General features: G+C 37.6%; 1 protein-coding gene across 2 annotated transcripts in view; it reads right to left on the bottom strand.

Annotated features, from left to right (window-relative positions):
* The window catches only part of LOC117291771 (protein kinase C-binding protein NELL2-like), a 29,918-nt gene extending 13,640 nt beyond the window's left edge, over positions 1-16,278 (bottom strand). Inside the window, exons 1-6 of one of the 2 annotated variants that reach the window (XM_033773671.1) lie at positions 15,955-16,278; positions 6,447-6,578; positions 5,058-5,208; positions 4,194-4,238; positions 2,230-2,500; positions 700-855 (exon numbers count right to left, since the gene is read on the bottom strand). In XM_033773671.1, the coding sequence (XP_033629562.1) occupies positions 700-855; positions 2,230-2,500; positions 4,194-4,238; positions 5,058-5,208; positions 6,447-6,578; positions 15,955-16,027 (828 nt within the window). In that variant the 5' untranslated portion in view covers positions 16,028-16,278. The remainder of the gene's footprint in view (positions 1-699; positions 856-2,229; positions 2,501-4,193; positions 4,239-5,057; positions 5,209-6,446; positions 6,579-15,954) is intronic. The other variant, XM_033773672.1, reaches the window with a different exon arrangement.
* Positions 16,279-16,768: the final 490 nt, after the last annotated feature.

The raw sequence follows: 16,768 nt of genomic DNA, 5'->3' as shown, positions 1-16,768 counted from the left end.
ATAATACCTTCAAGAAGTTGCTTTGGTTAAATTGCTTTATTTTGTCTCTACCAGACCCTAAGCTGTAGTCATTCCTGCATCCACATTCCATGGATTGGAAAAGGACCCCTATTTGTCATCCCTGCCAAACCTGTATCACACCTTTAAAGGAACACGTTGCCTTGGATCGGTCAAGTTGGTCTTTAAAAAGCGTTAGTAACCGTTTGATATAAAATGCATATGTTTAGAAAGATATTTTAAAAGTAGAATATAATGACCCACTCAAGTATCACTTGAAATTGCGTGGTTTTCCTTTTACCTCGTCGACCAACACGGTCGGCCATTTATGGGAGTAAATTTTTTGACTCCCATAAATGGCCGACCGTGTTAGTTCGCAAAGTAAAGGAAAACCACGCAATTTCGAGGCAAATTTGTGTGGATCATTGTATTCTACTTTAAAATTATCTTTCTAACCATATGCATTTTATAACAAACGGTTACTAACGCTTTTCAAAGACCAACTCGACCAATCCAAGGCAACGTGTTCCTTTAAGAATAAAAGTCAATTTGCTTTGTTACAGACCCTAAGCTATGGCCATTCCTGTATCAATATCCCAAGGCCTGTTAAAGGCCCCGAGTTCAAGTAAACTGGGTCATCAATTACGCCAAGGGTTCTAATAGGTGTTATCGTGACATTCAATTCCAGAGTGACAGACCAACCTGATGCTCCAGGGACCTGATGCGACCCTCAAGTTCCTGTATCCCGTCCACCATGTCCTGGAACTGACCGCAGGTTGGGCAGGACCTGTCCAAGGACGGACACTGCGATAGGAAACCTTGCGGCATAGCTATGAGCCTCACACTCTGAAGATCGCCCTGGATAGAGAAGAAAAAACAACAGTTGAATTATTGATAACAAATCAATTGACATTTTAAAGGGAGGGTAAACCTCTAGTGAAAAAAAATAAAATAAATGATTGTATAAATTAATTGGTAAGAGCACTGGAGAGCTGTTGATATTTATGAAACACTGTTAGAAAATTCACCCTTTGAAGTAATGTAGTTTTAGAGAAGGCGGTCATTTTTCACCAATAAATTTGAATCAGAGAAGGCTTCAGGCATGGAACCTTTCTCAGACATCTGACTACACACAATTCAAGGGTGTTTTATGTTATTTTCATGCAACTTCGATGACCAACTGAGCCCAATTTTTCACAGGTTTGTTAAGTTATGCATGATGGGAAACACCAAGTGACCAAGTTGGATGATTGGCTGTGTCAATTACAATTGTCGTAGACCCGTCTTCTCACTTGGTTTATCTCAACATATGCATCAAATAACAAACCTGGGAAAATTTGAGCTCAATTGGTCGTCAAAGTTGTGAGATAATAATGGAAAAAAAAACACCCTTATCACACAAAGTTGTGCGCTTTCAGACGCTTGATTTTGAGACCACAAATTCTATATCTGAGGTCTCAAAATCAAATTCGTGGAAAATTACTTCTTTCTCGAAAACTACGCCACTTCAGAGGGAGCCGTTTCTCACAATGTTTTATCAACCTCTCCCCATTACTCGTTACCAAATGAAGTTTTATGCCAATAATTATTTTGAGTAACAACCAACGGTGTTCACCGTCTTTAAAGATAAAATAGACTTCAAAAATCATAACCAGCTCTGTTTGCTGAATTCATAGTCTCGTGGTCAAACTAAGAGAAAGAAGCTTTTGCCCAATTTATGATTATTTTTTACAATTTCTAATATGATGTAGAAACAGGAAGAAAGTAAACTTTGTTTGTGATTATCTATTTACTTTGCGATGTGTGACTGGCTTCTTGTTACGTGTATTTTGTTCAACGGTTTTTCAATTTAGATGTTTATTTAAGGTTGTACCAAGTATAGCCTATTAGTCTCTTTTTAATCCATTTAATTTATCTGTAGCGAGTTATTCTTTTTTTTCCCACAAAGTGTATCTTTATTGTGAGACACAAATCCACCAACGGTAGATGTAATCCTAAGCTAACGAATCCCAGGGACATGTTTGTCCTTGGCCAACTCTTAGCGCCAGCAAATTTCATTAAAGGCGGAAGGTAGATTTGCATGCTTGAAGGCTTCTCCAGAGGGACCTTCATGCAAAGTTGTCAGAGGGATGGGTGTGAAGGCGTGATATTTCCATACACCACCCTGTCTCAGCTCGTCTCAACCGTCTGAATGCCTCATCAATTAGTCAGATCTAAGTCAAAGTGTCTTACCTTGTAGTAAGTCTTATCCGGACTTCGCTGTCCAACCCAGGCCCCCATCTCCGGGTTGTCAATCACCAGATTGGGCTGAGGTATGTATCTTGAGGCCAACTCCTTGCAGTCCACGAAGAGTCGGACATGAGTGCCGCTGATGCTCAACGCCACCCGGGTCCATCGGTTGGGTACCAAATCGGCGTCAAAACGTTCCATCATTACTTTGTCCTTGTGCGTGTAGTAGAAACGAATTTCCTGAGATCTTGTACTCATAAATAACTCCATAAACCTGAGCAGATATGATAATTACATTGGTTTGGATACTTGGAAGACTCAAGTACAAATTATGACCAATAAGTCCATGTTGTTTATCCTATTAGCAATTACTTCAGCTGCACTTTCCATAATTTAAGGGAGGGTCACATGCACTTTGAAAAGATTGATAGTATATTATCAAAATAGATACTTGTATAATGAGCTTAGGAAAAGGGTCGGCATATAATGAGCTTAGGAACAGGGTTGGTAGACAAGTGGTGAGAGGATCCTTGTTATTGAAAGGGGCAAGGGCGCCAAGGCACTTCCTCCTTTATATGAGAAAATTGTAAGTTTCTATTGGAACATTTCAAGGGGCACCAAGGCAAGAAGCAAAAGCATTGGGTGCAGTTGCAGGCCTGATGCTTCATTCTTGAAAGGGCAAGGGCACCCAGGCCTTTCCTCCTTTGTATATTTAAAGAAATTGTAAATTTCTATTCAAAAAATTTCAAGGGACATTAAGGCAATGACAGGAAGCACTTTATGCAATTGAAGGGCTGATGATTCATTCTTGAGAGGGCAAGGGCGCCAAGGCCTTTCCTTCTTTATATGAGAAAATTGTAAGTTTCTATTGGAACATTACAAGGGGCACCAAGGCAATGACCAGAAGCATTGGGTGCAATGGCAAGCCTGTTGCTTCATTTTTGAAAGGGCAAGGGCACCAAGGCCTTTACTCCTCTGTATAATGAGGAAATTGTAAATTTCTATTGGAACAATTCAATGGGCACCAAGGCGGTAACTGGAAGCAACAGAAGGAATTGAAGGCATGATGCTTCATTCTTGAAAGGGCAAGTGCACCAAGGTATTTCCTCGTTTGTATAAGTGTTGTATGAGAAAATAGTAAGTTTTATTGGAACAATTCAAGGGGCACATAGGCAATGACAGGGGGCATGCAGAGGTAACTGCCTCTGTGTATGAAACATCAAGACCTGTTCTTAAACTGGATGTCTCAGTGGGTACCTTCTCAGCCTTCTACATGTACCTCTTTCTTAAACCTTAGCCTTTTGTTACACCTCCAGTCAAATTGTTTACCCAAACTGCAAGATATTACACAGGACTTCATATACCCTCAAATGCTTTGTGAAGCATGTAGTATGTATAAGCTCATGTTCAATGTAGACATATTGACCATTCTTAATGAAGGATACAAGTTTCTGAACATCTCCAACAACTGGAAATGTACCCTCTTCCCCCCTGAGAACTTGAACCTTTCCCACAATATAGCTTGCTTTGCAAACAAAAAATTTCACTACTAATATCTTAACAACGTATTTGATTTTGAGCTCTAATGCGCATGAATTGTGTTTAATGGTAGAACCAGTTTCAGATCCGATTTTAAAATCATTCACATTTGGAGCAGCATTTTATTAAATCAATGCAGCTGAGTTGGCTTAGCTTACTTAGTGGACATTGATCAATTTCAGCATTTACAAAGGTGAGAAAGTATAAATGCAAATATGCATGGCAACAAAGCGGACAGCTGCGTAGTAATTTCTCACTAAACAAACAATCTCTTGGCAACATAGAGCATGATATGATATCAATTTAAATCAAGGTTAGCAATAATTCTATGCAATATGAAGAGGAATGTTGTTTTTTTAACAAACTCAGAGCAAAATAATGAAATGACGGATTGAAAATAAGCGTAGGAAGTGTTGTTCAACTATTACCTTTGATCGTTTCGGACGAACGAGGGGTCATGCACCTTGTTGACGCTGGTATAAATATCAGAGAAGCACACCAATTCACTATAACTATTCAACCTTTACAGTGTACATGTTTTTGTTTTTTTTCCGTTCTGGAAATAAAACTTCTGGAAATATAAATTGTTCATATATCGAAGTCTTCATCATAAAGCTATCATACAGGGTTGGAATGGTAAAAAAACAAACATCTGTTTTGTTTTAGTCTGATTATAGAGTTCATACTAGAAACATTTTTTCTGTGAAATATTTCCCTCTGAAAGGAAGTCATATTCAAGAAAACTGTACCTGTGAAAACCCCAAAAGAAAAATGCAAGAGCTGGTTTCGGATGTTACAATCAAAATAAAGGACAATGTGTTCATATATGCAGAAAACTGTGCATGATGTTTCACTATTTTCTCCCATTGAATTGAGACCAAATTTTCACAGGTTTATTTTTCATCTAGATCTGGTTGACCTCATAAAACACAAACACTGTCTGTGACTATTGTTTTTGTCCTGTATAACTATTCATCTACTACATGTATGGTTGATCACACAAAACATAAACACTGTCTGCGACTATTAAGTCAGCTCTACCAATCCTGTATAATACCTTTAACAAAACAGACCTCATAATAGACGATGTGACCTATGTTTACATTAAACCGCCCTCTGTTGAAAAAACACTGTATAAGTCATGTTTCGCCAGGCAAAAAGACGCGTAGTCATGGTAAGATTGCATACACTTTCTAGCTGGCTGCCAAAACACACAGGCGGTATGCACCCGAATCATGTTATGGTTTTCGAGTGACGTCAGAGGTCACATCGTCTATAGGTGTATACATTACCTTGTTCGTCCTACTGATATGGTTACAATACTGCCAGCATTTCTGTTCTGTTGTTTGGCCGTTGCCAAAATGGTAAAGTCTTTTGAAGATCCTAGTAGCGTCTTTGTTTTGGCAAAGAACTCTTCTGGAATCTGAAGATTTCTATCCGTCCCTGTAAGTGATTCAAGAGAAAGCTTGCTGAAGGCAGTACAAAATCTTTGTTTTGTCTCACATCAGGGCGTTAAATGTTTAATCATCCAATCTTCATGGACCATTTATTAGTCTTTAAAATATTGTCTGGAATTCTAATGTATTATTGAGGGGAACTACCTTTAGCGTGAAATTGGTAGACAGTTCCCTGGGGATTGATCGTATCAGGTTGTGGTGAATTCCTGATGAACTGGGCATTGAGCTATCTAAGCGTGAAACAGTACCCATGACTTTTTTATGAACTTGTCTGCCTACCATAATCTACAAAACACCTCATGTGCACTTTTATGAGTGAAATTCTGGGACTCGATATGAATTTACTGCCCATGTTATGAATATGGAACTTTGGTAAAATAAATCTTGTGACACTTTAACCTTTATGAAACTCCAGTATGCTACATAAGGCCAATCAAAACTTAATCCACAAGACAAGACAAATCAAGTTTGTTAAGTTTCAACATGTCTTATCTTTTTGCAAATTATTTGAAATACATGAAATTAAATGAGTACAACAGTCAACTAACTTTACGTCAATACTGTATTTTAGCACCCATTTATTAAGACTTTCATCAGAGACACCAGTAGGCGTACTGAAAAAAATCTAAACAACCTCGCAGGCCTGAAACTTCATCTGTGAAAGGGCCAGGCCATTTTCATTTTGCAAAGATTCCAACTTTGGATGATATGAGCCCCTCCTTCTATTGGTAATTGTCACAGACTAGCCTTCACAGTTGGTATATCTCAACATATGCATAAAATAAAACGCCTGTGAAAATTTGAGCTCAATCGGTCATCGAACTTGCGAAAAAAAAAAGGAAAGAAAAAAACCTTTGTCACACGAAGTTGTGTGCATTTAGATGGTTGATTTTGAGACCTCAAGTTCTAAATCTGATGAGGTCTCGAAATCAAATTCGTGGAAAATTACTTCTATCTCGAAAACTATGGCACTTCAGAGGGTGCCGTTTCTCACAATGTTTTATACTATCAACCTCTCCCCATTACTCATCACCAAGTGAGGTTTTGTGCTAATAATTATTTTGAGTAATTACCAATAGTGTCCACTGCCTTTAGTCAATGGGAAACCTTTGAAGGGGCACCAAGGCCAAGACCAGGGGGAAACGAAGGCCATGGCTTCCGTGGCCTGTGTGTATTCCAGGCCTGCCTCATTTATAAATAAAAATACAACCAAACTTGGTGTACCTTCTAATTCATAGGCTGGCTCCTCACTGATGTAGCCTGGCACTTGCCTAATACCCGTAGCTGTGCTTGATTTCAGAGCAATTGCCTCCAGAAAGTTCACCTCAAGAGATGGATCTACCCCGTATCCAAGCGCTGTAAAGGAGACAAGGAAATTATGCACAAATGTTAAGTGTCTCTCATAGTCGGACAGTGACAGTTGCAAAGATAATCACACCCTTGAAAGATTTTGAGAGTATTTAGAAAATGTGCGATATTAATTGTCAAGTTATTAGAGCATACACGTTATGAGAATTATAAAGATAACAAATTTATACGAAAATTGGTATTTAAGCCGCTTTTGATGATAAGTTACTGAGCAATGTCTCTAAAAAATAATAGTATAATAATAAATACTGTATCAGGACACTACAGTTTGACACCTACTCACTCAATATAGGATTCCTATGCACAGATCAATATCAATATGATTTGATAACAGCTAGGCCAACTGTAACATTTATTTTCTCACTGAACCAGCATTTAACAGGGTACAGCCTTTTGTCATAGAGTGTAGCTGCATACATAGGCCTACAATAAGGGAATCAATGTGTGGTGAAGAGGTTTTCAACTAGTGATTTAATCCCAACGAGGCCTGGTTCTTGATAATTTTACCGAGACAAAATCGAGGTAAATTATAAAGAACCAGGCCTCGGCGGGTTTAAACCACTAGTTGAAAACCGATTCAACACACTTTGATTCCCATTCATAAATATAACTGTTCAATGATTTCTTTCAACACAACACCCCTCCAGCTATGAAATGGTAAGGCCCTCCGCCGCCCTCGGGTAAACAACTCCTTATAAGGGAATGCTGTGCGCGTCGCGCGTATCGCATGAACACATACACTGTACACATACACTGTATGCCAAATCATTAGTAGTATTAGTATTTAAACAAACATGAGAAAACAGAACTGTATACTGCTTAATACCAATCAAAAGGACCAATGTAATAATGCAAAACATTGTTATTTTGGACTGCATTGTTTACCCCAGTGCAGTGTAAACTTCTTGTAAAAGTTTACACTGAAGCTTTATATTATAAAAGCTTCTCTTAAAGCTTCTCCTTGAAATGTCAAATTTCCTCATCAGTGTGGATCATATTGTTTTGTTCCACATCCAAAAACAAACCACATGATCTACTCCTCTGGTCCTGGTGCACACAGGTCTCAGAGACTCACTGGAGCTTTGAACTTTAACATTTTAAAATTTCAAAATACAATTCTTGACAAGGAACAGTCCCACCTGCTGATATAAAAAATTGACCACTGATGGATTGCATTGGGTTTGTGTTATTCCAACTGCAATCTATGGGGTGACCCAAGTTTGGAATGCTGATGTGTATAAAATATTGAAACAGGCTTGAAGGCTCATGTGGGACACTGAATGGTTGACACTACCCATTGACAGATACTGTAGTTGTGTAAACTAACTTTGTTTGTAGGGCCACCATTCAATCCTTAGATCTGTACTCAATCACCCACATACAACATTGATACAACAGATTATTGACTATTAAAAGCTTTTATTCAAAGATCCATTTTAGAAATCTCGGTGATCAACTTAAGGGTGACTAGACTTGTGGACAAGTCGTTAATGGTCTGCCGTGATGAGATAGTCAAGTTGTGGTGGTGCTCTCGCAAGATCACTGCTCTCGTGCGTACTGCTGGTTCGCCGAATTCTACATTGTACTCTACGTGAAATGTAAGTTAGTTAAATGGGATTGTAGTCGTGTGCAGTAGTCTCGCGGGGCCAGCAGTCTCGCGAGAATACTGCGGGAATCGCGGGGAGATTCAGAATCGAGTCGGAACGCTATCACCGCGACAGACATTTAACGCCTAAGGGTGACAAGATCAAGAATTTGTTATTACTGAATGTATCAATTGACCCTTTACAGACACAGAATGCATCACCATTCCACCATTGTGGGAGTCTTCCTTTTGTACATGTTTACATTTTGACACCCAAAATGGCAGAGAGGTTAGGCTTGTGAAAGAGTGCTGTGCATTGTGCAAGGAGTCAATGCTTCACCAGAATCTACATGTAGGAAGGGATCCTTGAAAATTTGACTAACTGACCATTTTGGACGAAACATACACAAAACATGAAGGTACAATTCATATAATACTTGGTTTTTTTGCCTCATGTGATTTTATTTTACTGATCATCTCCTTCAAAATGTTTGTAGAAGGGGGCAGAATATTATATGGACAAGAAAAATCATACAAATCAATGTTTTAAAGAATGAATGCTCTGTACCTTTTATATTGTAGTGTAATTTGAAAATGGAAACAATGTTGCCTTTTATTACAGCTTTAAATAAATCAGCTTTTTCATTTTCAAAACACCTCGAAAGCTTTAATTGGTGCATTGACCCTGTGTGCTTATCACACAGTTCTCAATAAATCTCTACCCTATTTTAAACCAAGACTTACTTCACTTCCTTATTTATTTATCCAAAAGAGTCACCCAGAAAGGAATGGAAGGACCCTATAAAGCTGGTAGTATACCACAAATGACACAAGACCCCTTGTTATGATAATCCCCTTCGATTGTTGGTAACAATACGAAAAAATTCTGATCTATTGAACTGCAAGGATAAACTTTCACTTTTGTGGTTCGGCTTGGGTGGAACTGTTACAGGTGTGCAGTCAAACACAATAAATCTAATTGTTCACAAATGTTGGAATGTGGAGTTACAAAGTATATAAAAATCAGTAAGATTTATCTGTTGGTGTTGAAGTTGTCATTTTGTAATACTACTGATACCAATCATCGAGGGTACTTAGGAGTTTATGGAACACGTTGCCTTAGATCGGATGAGTTGGTCGTTGAAAAGCGTTGGAAACCGTTTTTATGAAATGCATAAATGGTTAGATAGGCCTAGATAATTTAAAAGTAGAATATAATGATCCATACAAATTTGCCTCGAAATTGCATGATTTTCCTTTTACTTTGCAAACTAACACGGTCAGCCATTTATGGGAGTCAACAGGAAAACCACTTAATTTCGATGCATATTTGTGTAGAACATTGTATTCTACTTTTACAACATCTTTCTCACCAAACATTTTATATCAAACGGTTACAAGCGCTTTTTATAGACCAACTTGTCCGATCCAAGGCAACGTGTTCCTTTAATGTCATTGAAAAAAAACTGTATTGCTTGTTTGTGTTTTTACAAGCATTTTAAAAAGGCACTTAGACCCCTTTGGTCATTGTCAAAGACCAGGGCCCAATTTCATGGCTCTGCTTACCGTAAGCACAGAATCGACGCTTACGGAAGCAGAGAATTCTGTGCTTACGGCAAGCGTGTTTCACGGGCTAGCGGCGCTAAATCACGGGCTAAATCTGAGAAAGCTGTTTTTGTTCTCTTGGAGGATTTTAATCGTGAACTGACAGTGTGCACCTTTTAGTTTCACTTTAGAGCCTCCATGTTACCTCCATGCTTCATGTAACCTACTTTCATTGTGTTTTATTGCTCTATTTAAAGACACTGTACACTATTGGTAATTGTCAAAGACTAGTCTCAACAGTTGGTGTATCTCAACATATAATAAAATAACAAACCTGTGAAAATTTGAGCTCAACCGGTCACGGAAGTTGCGAGATATTAACGAAAGAAAAAAACACCCTTGTTACACCATGGTCACACGAAGTTCACATGCTTGATTTCGAGACCTCAAAATTCTAAATCTGAGGTCTCGAAATCAAATTCGTGGATTACTTCTTTCTCGAAAACTGCGTCACTTAAGAGGGAGCTGTTTCTCACAATGTTTTATACTATCAACCTCTCCCCATTACTCGTAATCAAGAAAGGTTTTATGCTAATAATTATTTTGAGTAATTACCAATTGTGTCCACTGCCTTTAACATTATGACTTTGTTTTACATATAATTATAAGAAGTATGTCAGGGTAGGGAAGGATTTCTTCCAGAAATTTTACAGTAGTTTACACATTGAATGATTATCTGAGTAGCAACTGATACATTTTGTGTTGCAACTTGCTCTGCTACACATGGGAAATAAGTCACTCATACAGTAGTAAGTGATTCAAGCATTCTTGCACACAAAAAAAGACAATTGTGCATAGTTTCTGCTTGACAAAATTTGACCTATATTATGCCAGTTGTTTACAGAATACTTTTTGTGACGTCAGCTGTCATTCTGGACATACCAAAATTCCAGTATACCAAGTTTTAAAAAGTACCTTTCATTAGCCCCAACGTGACTCACCAAACTCACGCAAGTTGTACCCTCATCCGGTTTGTACTTGAACAATACCGACAATTGAAACGGTTTTGCGGTATTTAATTCTTGACGTATCGAGTATAATTAAGGTCAATCCAGAGCGTACTCGATGAGCTCAGGGTCACTACACTGTCTGAACACAATGGGTTCCACATCTGAGGTATTGACAAATGTTGCCTTTTGTTCACTCTCTCTTAAACTGATCAATAAACTACGTCATGAATTGTACTAGTGTTATAACACAGACAGGGGAACACCCCATTCCCATCATACCCATGGCCACGGACAAGCTTTGAAGTCACTGGAGCAAAGTTGGCCTTGAAGGCCCCCCTTCAAGTACAGTGTATGTATACTGACCTAAAATATATCAATCTTCTGATAACAACAGTATCACAATGGTTTCATCTTAAAAGGAACACATTGCCTTGGATCGAAAGAGTTGGTCTATTAAAAGCGTTTGAAACCGTTTGTTATAAAATCAATGGTTAGAAAGATGTTTTAAAAGTCGAATATATTGATCCACACAAGTACATGTATCACTCAAAATTGCACGGTTTCATTTAACATCGCGAACTAACACGGTCGGCCATTTATGGAAGTCAAATTGTTGACTCCCATACATGGCCGACCATTTTAGTCGACGAGGCAAAACGAAACCATGCAATCTCGAGGCATATTTGTGTAGATCATTGTATTCTACTTTTAAGTACAACATCTTTCTAACCATATCGGTTTTATAACAAACGGTTACAGAACGCTTTTCAAAGACCAACTCGACTGATCCAAGGCAACATGTTCCTTTAACAAAAAAGATTGTCCAATGATCTAATCAATGATGACTATAGCTGATGTTCCTCACTGACTGTCATTTGCACTTTAGGCACAGCAACTACAAGTACCCCACACTTAAAAATGGATGGGGTGGCCAAGTTTCCAAGATTATGTCAACTTGTGTACACTTATCATATACTTTCTAAAGTTTATTTTCAGATGCAAAGTAAAAACTGTACAGTTAATAATATTTCTAGTCAGCAACATCAACATACATTTAAAGCCAGTGGACACTATTGGTAATTGTCAAAGACTAGTCTTCACAGTTGGTGTACCTCAACATATGCAAAAAATAACAAACCTGTGAAAAGTTGAGCTCAATCGGTCGTCGAAGTTGCGAGATAATAATGAAAGAAAAAACACCCTTGTCACACGAAGTTGTGTGCTTTCTGATGCTTGATTTCGTGACCTCAAGTTCTAAACTTGAGGTCTCGAAATCAAATTCGTGGAAAATTACTTCTTTATCGACAACTTTGTCACTTCAGAGGGAGCTGTTTCTCACAATGTTTTGTACTATCAACCTCTCCCCATTACTCGTTATCAAGTAAGGTTTTATGATGATAATTATTTTGAGTAATTACCAATAGTGTCCACTGCCTTTAAAAGAGATAGAACTGCAAGACTGAATCCTGACGCTTTTTCTAAGGGCTCTCCTTTTTTAAACAGGTGGACTATCAAAACAGTTTTAAAACCCAAACAAACTGGTTCCAGTAGTAACACTAACAAACAGAACTCAGACTTCTAGGAAAATTTCTTGTTAAAAATAAAAGTCTACCACATCCTACTCATTGCCCTTGAGATTGAGTTGAGCAAAGTGAAATAGCCAGTGGGCCCCAAGAACGACCACCAAGGGCCTGGGTCACAGACACTCAGCAACCCACCAGAGTTAAATGTTAAACACACTTTGAGAAAGGCCTCGGGAACAGTCAGGTCTATTGTACAAAGTACACTGTGTACAGTGGATTAATGTCTTCCTGCTAAGATTTTAGGCAGGATCAGTGAAACAGGGTGTGTAACAAAAAACATCAGGGTGTGTTAGTGAAATTTGATGTTGAAAATGACATGGTCCCATTGCGATCGCACCAGCAACAACAAACCCGGCACTGCACATTTTTTTACACCAAAGGAATCTAAGTTCTGTTAGATAATCTGTTTACTTGATAGCTGCTAAAAGACTAGTTCAATTGATGTATGGTGTTGTAAATTAAGGCATATTCTAAGATTAAAATGCTGATCAATCACCCTAATCCATGAGTACAGGCCAGTAAAAAAACATATAGGAAGGAGGGGAGGGCGCAGCGTGGGCAAAATTCTTCACACTACCCCATGCAGAGTGGAACCACTAAACCACACTCGCCACTACTCCTTCCGATTACAACTTGTGGCTTTGGAATTCAGGTGCAATTGAACGAAATCCAACCAACCCACCTTTTATAACTGTTTGTAAACATGAAATCATTTAGGTCAAGAACTGGGAATGGACTTTTGGGGGTATGAAAGGTTGCAGTTGCAGTTGAATTGTTGCTTTTTGAAAAACTTATTGGAATGCGTTTCTGAAGCCACCGGAACATATTTTACAAGTAGGCCTATAGGATCTATTAAACTGTTTGTTTAGCTGATTAAAAGGGATGGACTGTTCACTTATAAATTACAAATAAGTGTAACACTATCTATGAACACTATGATATGATACACAGTATAAAAAAATAAAAATAAACAAACTATGTCCTATTAAAAAATCTTTCTGTTGTGTTAGTACGTTTTTTTGATCCAGATTTTTTTCAGATTTAAAATGAAGTTTAAAAGTAACTACCTACTTCCTTTAAATTTATGTAGTATAGGCCTACAGAACACTTTGGTATTAATCCTAAATACTATCTTTAGCATGGAAGAAGCTTTAACCTGGAACACATAAATTAACACATTCCAGAGGCAAGGCCATGGCCAAACTTTGAAATTTGGACAAGGAAATTTAAAGGGGCACGTGTACAGTCTTATTAGTTAAAATCATGGATCCAATACTTTGGTGCAAGTAATCACCTTAAATGTAAAACATTAGATAAAGAACTAGTCAATTTGAAATGAACACCTTACAACGTCACCCATCATTCACATAAAATAGAAGTGGAATCAATTAAAATCAATTTCCAAAACAGAATGGAATACAATCAAAACTTGTCTCTTGTCAAGTCAAGGATAACACTTCAATCAAATGAAAAGGTCACTGGGTTTCTTTGAGCATGTGTGTTAAGTAGGAGAGCATCTGATGTTGACATCCCCTTAAAGACACTGGACAATGTCACTATTGGTAATTGTCAAAGACCAGTCTGCTCACTTAGTGTATCTCAACATAAGCATAAAATAACAAGCCTGTGAAAATTTGAGCTAAATTGGACATCGAAGTTGCGAGAAAATGATGAGAGAAAAAAAACACCCCTTGTTGGACAAATTTGTGTGCTTTCAGATAAGAATAAAAGACTTCTAGCTAGAAGTCTTTAATTATTTTAGTGAGAAATTACCTCTTTCTCAAAATCTATGCTACTTCAGAGGGAGCCGTTTATCACAATGTTTTATATCAACAGCTCTCCAACGCTCATTACCAAGTCAGTTTTAAGTTAATATTTGTTTTGAGTAATTACCAAACGTGTACTTTCCCTTTAAAGTGCTAGCATTAGCAAGTATACATTCCACTTTATACAGGTACAGTGACCCATGTGCCCCTAATTCTACCTCCATGATATAGTACATTACATGCTAGTACACTACTGACTGGCATATTTTATGACTGTCAATTTATTGCAGCCCTAGAGTGTTCAAACAGTATTACCTCAAATTCTAATGGCATTATAGCTGCCACAATATCCTATTTGTGTCGCCCCTTTTAAATTTACTTCGCTTGAAATTGTTAACATAACTTACATAATACTTGCATTCTAATAATATTGGCATTCCAATAATTGCTGCTTTGACTGAGTGCCTTAAGATACTTCTTGGATTGGAGTGGAATGTGGAGTTAAATTGGCTTCCTTTAAAATTGAGAAAACATGCTGTCTACCAATAAAGTGTGCCTCTGGCTCCATTCAATGTTCATTTCAAAATCAAGTTTTTTACCACTGTACTTTGGCATCCAAATTAGTATGCTATGGATGCTGAGCTGAATGGAATTTTAAAAAATATCAGCATGGAACTTGAACTTATTTGATTTTTTTAACTTTTTAAGATTACTTAAAAGGGTGGAACCAAGGAGGATGGGCATGATTATAAAGATGACCTGAAAGCAGACCAACTGGACACAGACAATTTGAACACAGACCAAGCACGTAGTGCAAAAGGTATAGCATAGCCGATGAGACGCCAAGTCCTGGCTGTCAGTGGCACTACATCATGTAAATAACAAAGGGGGACAACAGGGCAAATGCAACTTATAAATGAATCAATTTCTATCAGAAATTTCTTATCAGAAATGGACATGGAATGGTCAGTCTGCGTATCATCTATCAAACAGGAAGTGGAATAAATGGTATCTTTGGTTTTGACCCCTAACCATTGACTTGTCTTGTTTGAACCATGGAGGTACACATCCAGTTTTGAACTGTTGGGATGGCAAACCGTTGAGTTGTCTCAACTTTCGAGTTGTCTCCCGTCGATCGAGTTGTCCTGACATCTATAATTATTTGGCAATTGTACCACTAAATAAATATCATCTTATTCACCACTTGCGCATATATAGAGAGTGGAATATGAATAAGATTAATTTGAATGGCATTTAAAAGGTAAAAGTGGCTCTCGGATACAGCACTTTTGTTGAACCAACTTTAAAAAGTAAATCTTTAAATATTAATGAATTGAATAGTTTTCAAAGTTCCTTATTTCTAACTTTAAACTATAAATGTATAGGCCTATAAAGATGCGAGTTACAACTTACGGACAAATTTCTTTATCCTGCCACCAATTTTTCACTTATTTGTACAAAAAGGAAAAGTTTCCGTATGGCGCCACCACTTTTTCATTCGAAATAAAATAATATAGTATCTAATTTACCTGATTGATATATCCCTTTTTGTAAAAATGAGTGAAAAAGTGGTGGCGCCATACGGAAAGTTATCCAAAAGGAATATCTCATTTTACTTTTTAGGTAAATTTAGATACTATTTATTATTTAAATTCATTACAAATGAAAAAGTGGTGTCAGGTTGTAGAAACTTTTCCCAATTTACACTAAGTTTATTAAATTAACAATCAACTCACTACACCAGTCACTGTGCCTGGATTAACAAACCACTAAACAAGAGAGAAACATACATATTCAATAAAAGCCTGCTTACATTCAACAAAACAGCAAACTACACATTAAAATGGCAACTGAACTTCACAACTATGAACATACCTTGACAAACCAAACATGTGAAGATAAGCACCACCACTGTGCATTGCAATCCAGATTGGGCCCCAACAGCCATTGCAGTAAAACCACACACGCACACACACACGGTGTGCAACTTGACAGCAAGCCGGTTTTCAAGTTATTTTCCTCAAATGTTACTGTTGTTGACCAACACAAAATTGTCTTTTGCAGGAATGATTCTAGAGTAGGTAAATGCACTGGGGTGCACTTGCTATCAAAGAAATAACACCCACACGTCCGTAAGTTTCACTTCGATCAGAAAATACACACACAAAAAACAATCACACGATCCAAACGTTCTTTCCGTTTTGTTCAGATTTTAGCTTGACGCGCTTGGATGAACATGCAGCTTTTATATACACCCCTCGTTTTTTTGACTGTACCATTAATTTTATTGGGGGTTGTTACATGATGCTATTTTATTGGGGTCAACCCATTGTTTGCGTTTAAACTTTATTTTGTATCTATCCATATATAAATAAACAACTGAAAAGCAATAATTTTGTTTGCTATGTTCATGAAAACGTAAGCGATTTTCATTTGCAATAAAACGTGTCAATGATCCTCAAAATATTTGAGTAGACCCTTTGGGATATCTACCTTCCTGAATCATGGTACGACCATGGTTGTTTTATTTCTTTAATAAAAACTTTACATTATTTGTTCATAAAAAGGTATGGTCTATGTCCCCTGAGCCACTGAGATATGGTAAACAATTAATTTGTGTTCACTCGTCTAGCAGTATCTTAAGTCAATAAAAGTGCTATGTGATAGCTTATTTCGAGTTCTTTGTTCA

The sequence above is a fragment of the Asterias rubens genome, chromosome 6, assembly GCF_902459465.1.
Source record: "Asterias rubens chromosome 6, eAstRub1.3, whole genome shotgun sequence".
NCBI lineage: Eukaryota > Metazoa > Echinodermata > Asteroidea > Forcipulatida > Asteriidae > Asterias > Asterias rubens.
Note: the sequence above shows the minus strand (reverse complement) of the source record. Positions and strands in the feature narration are given on the sequence as shown.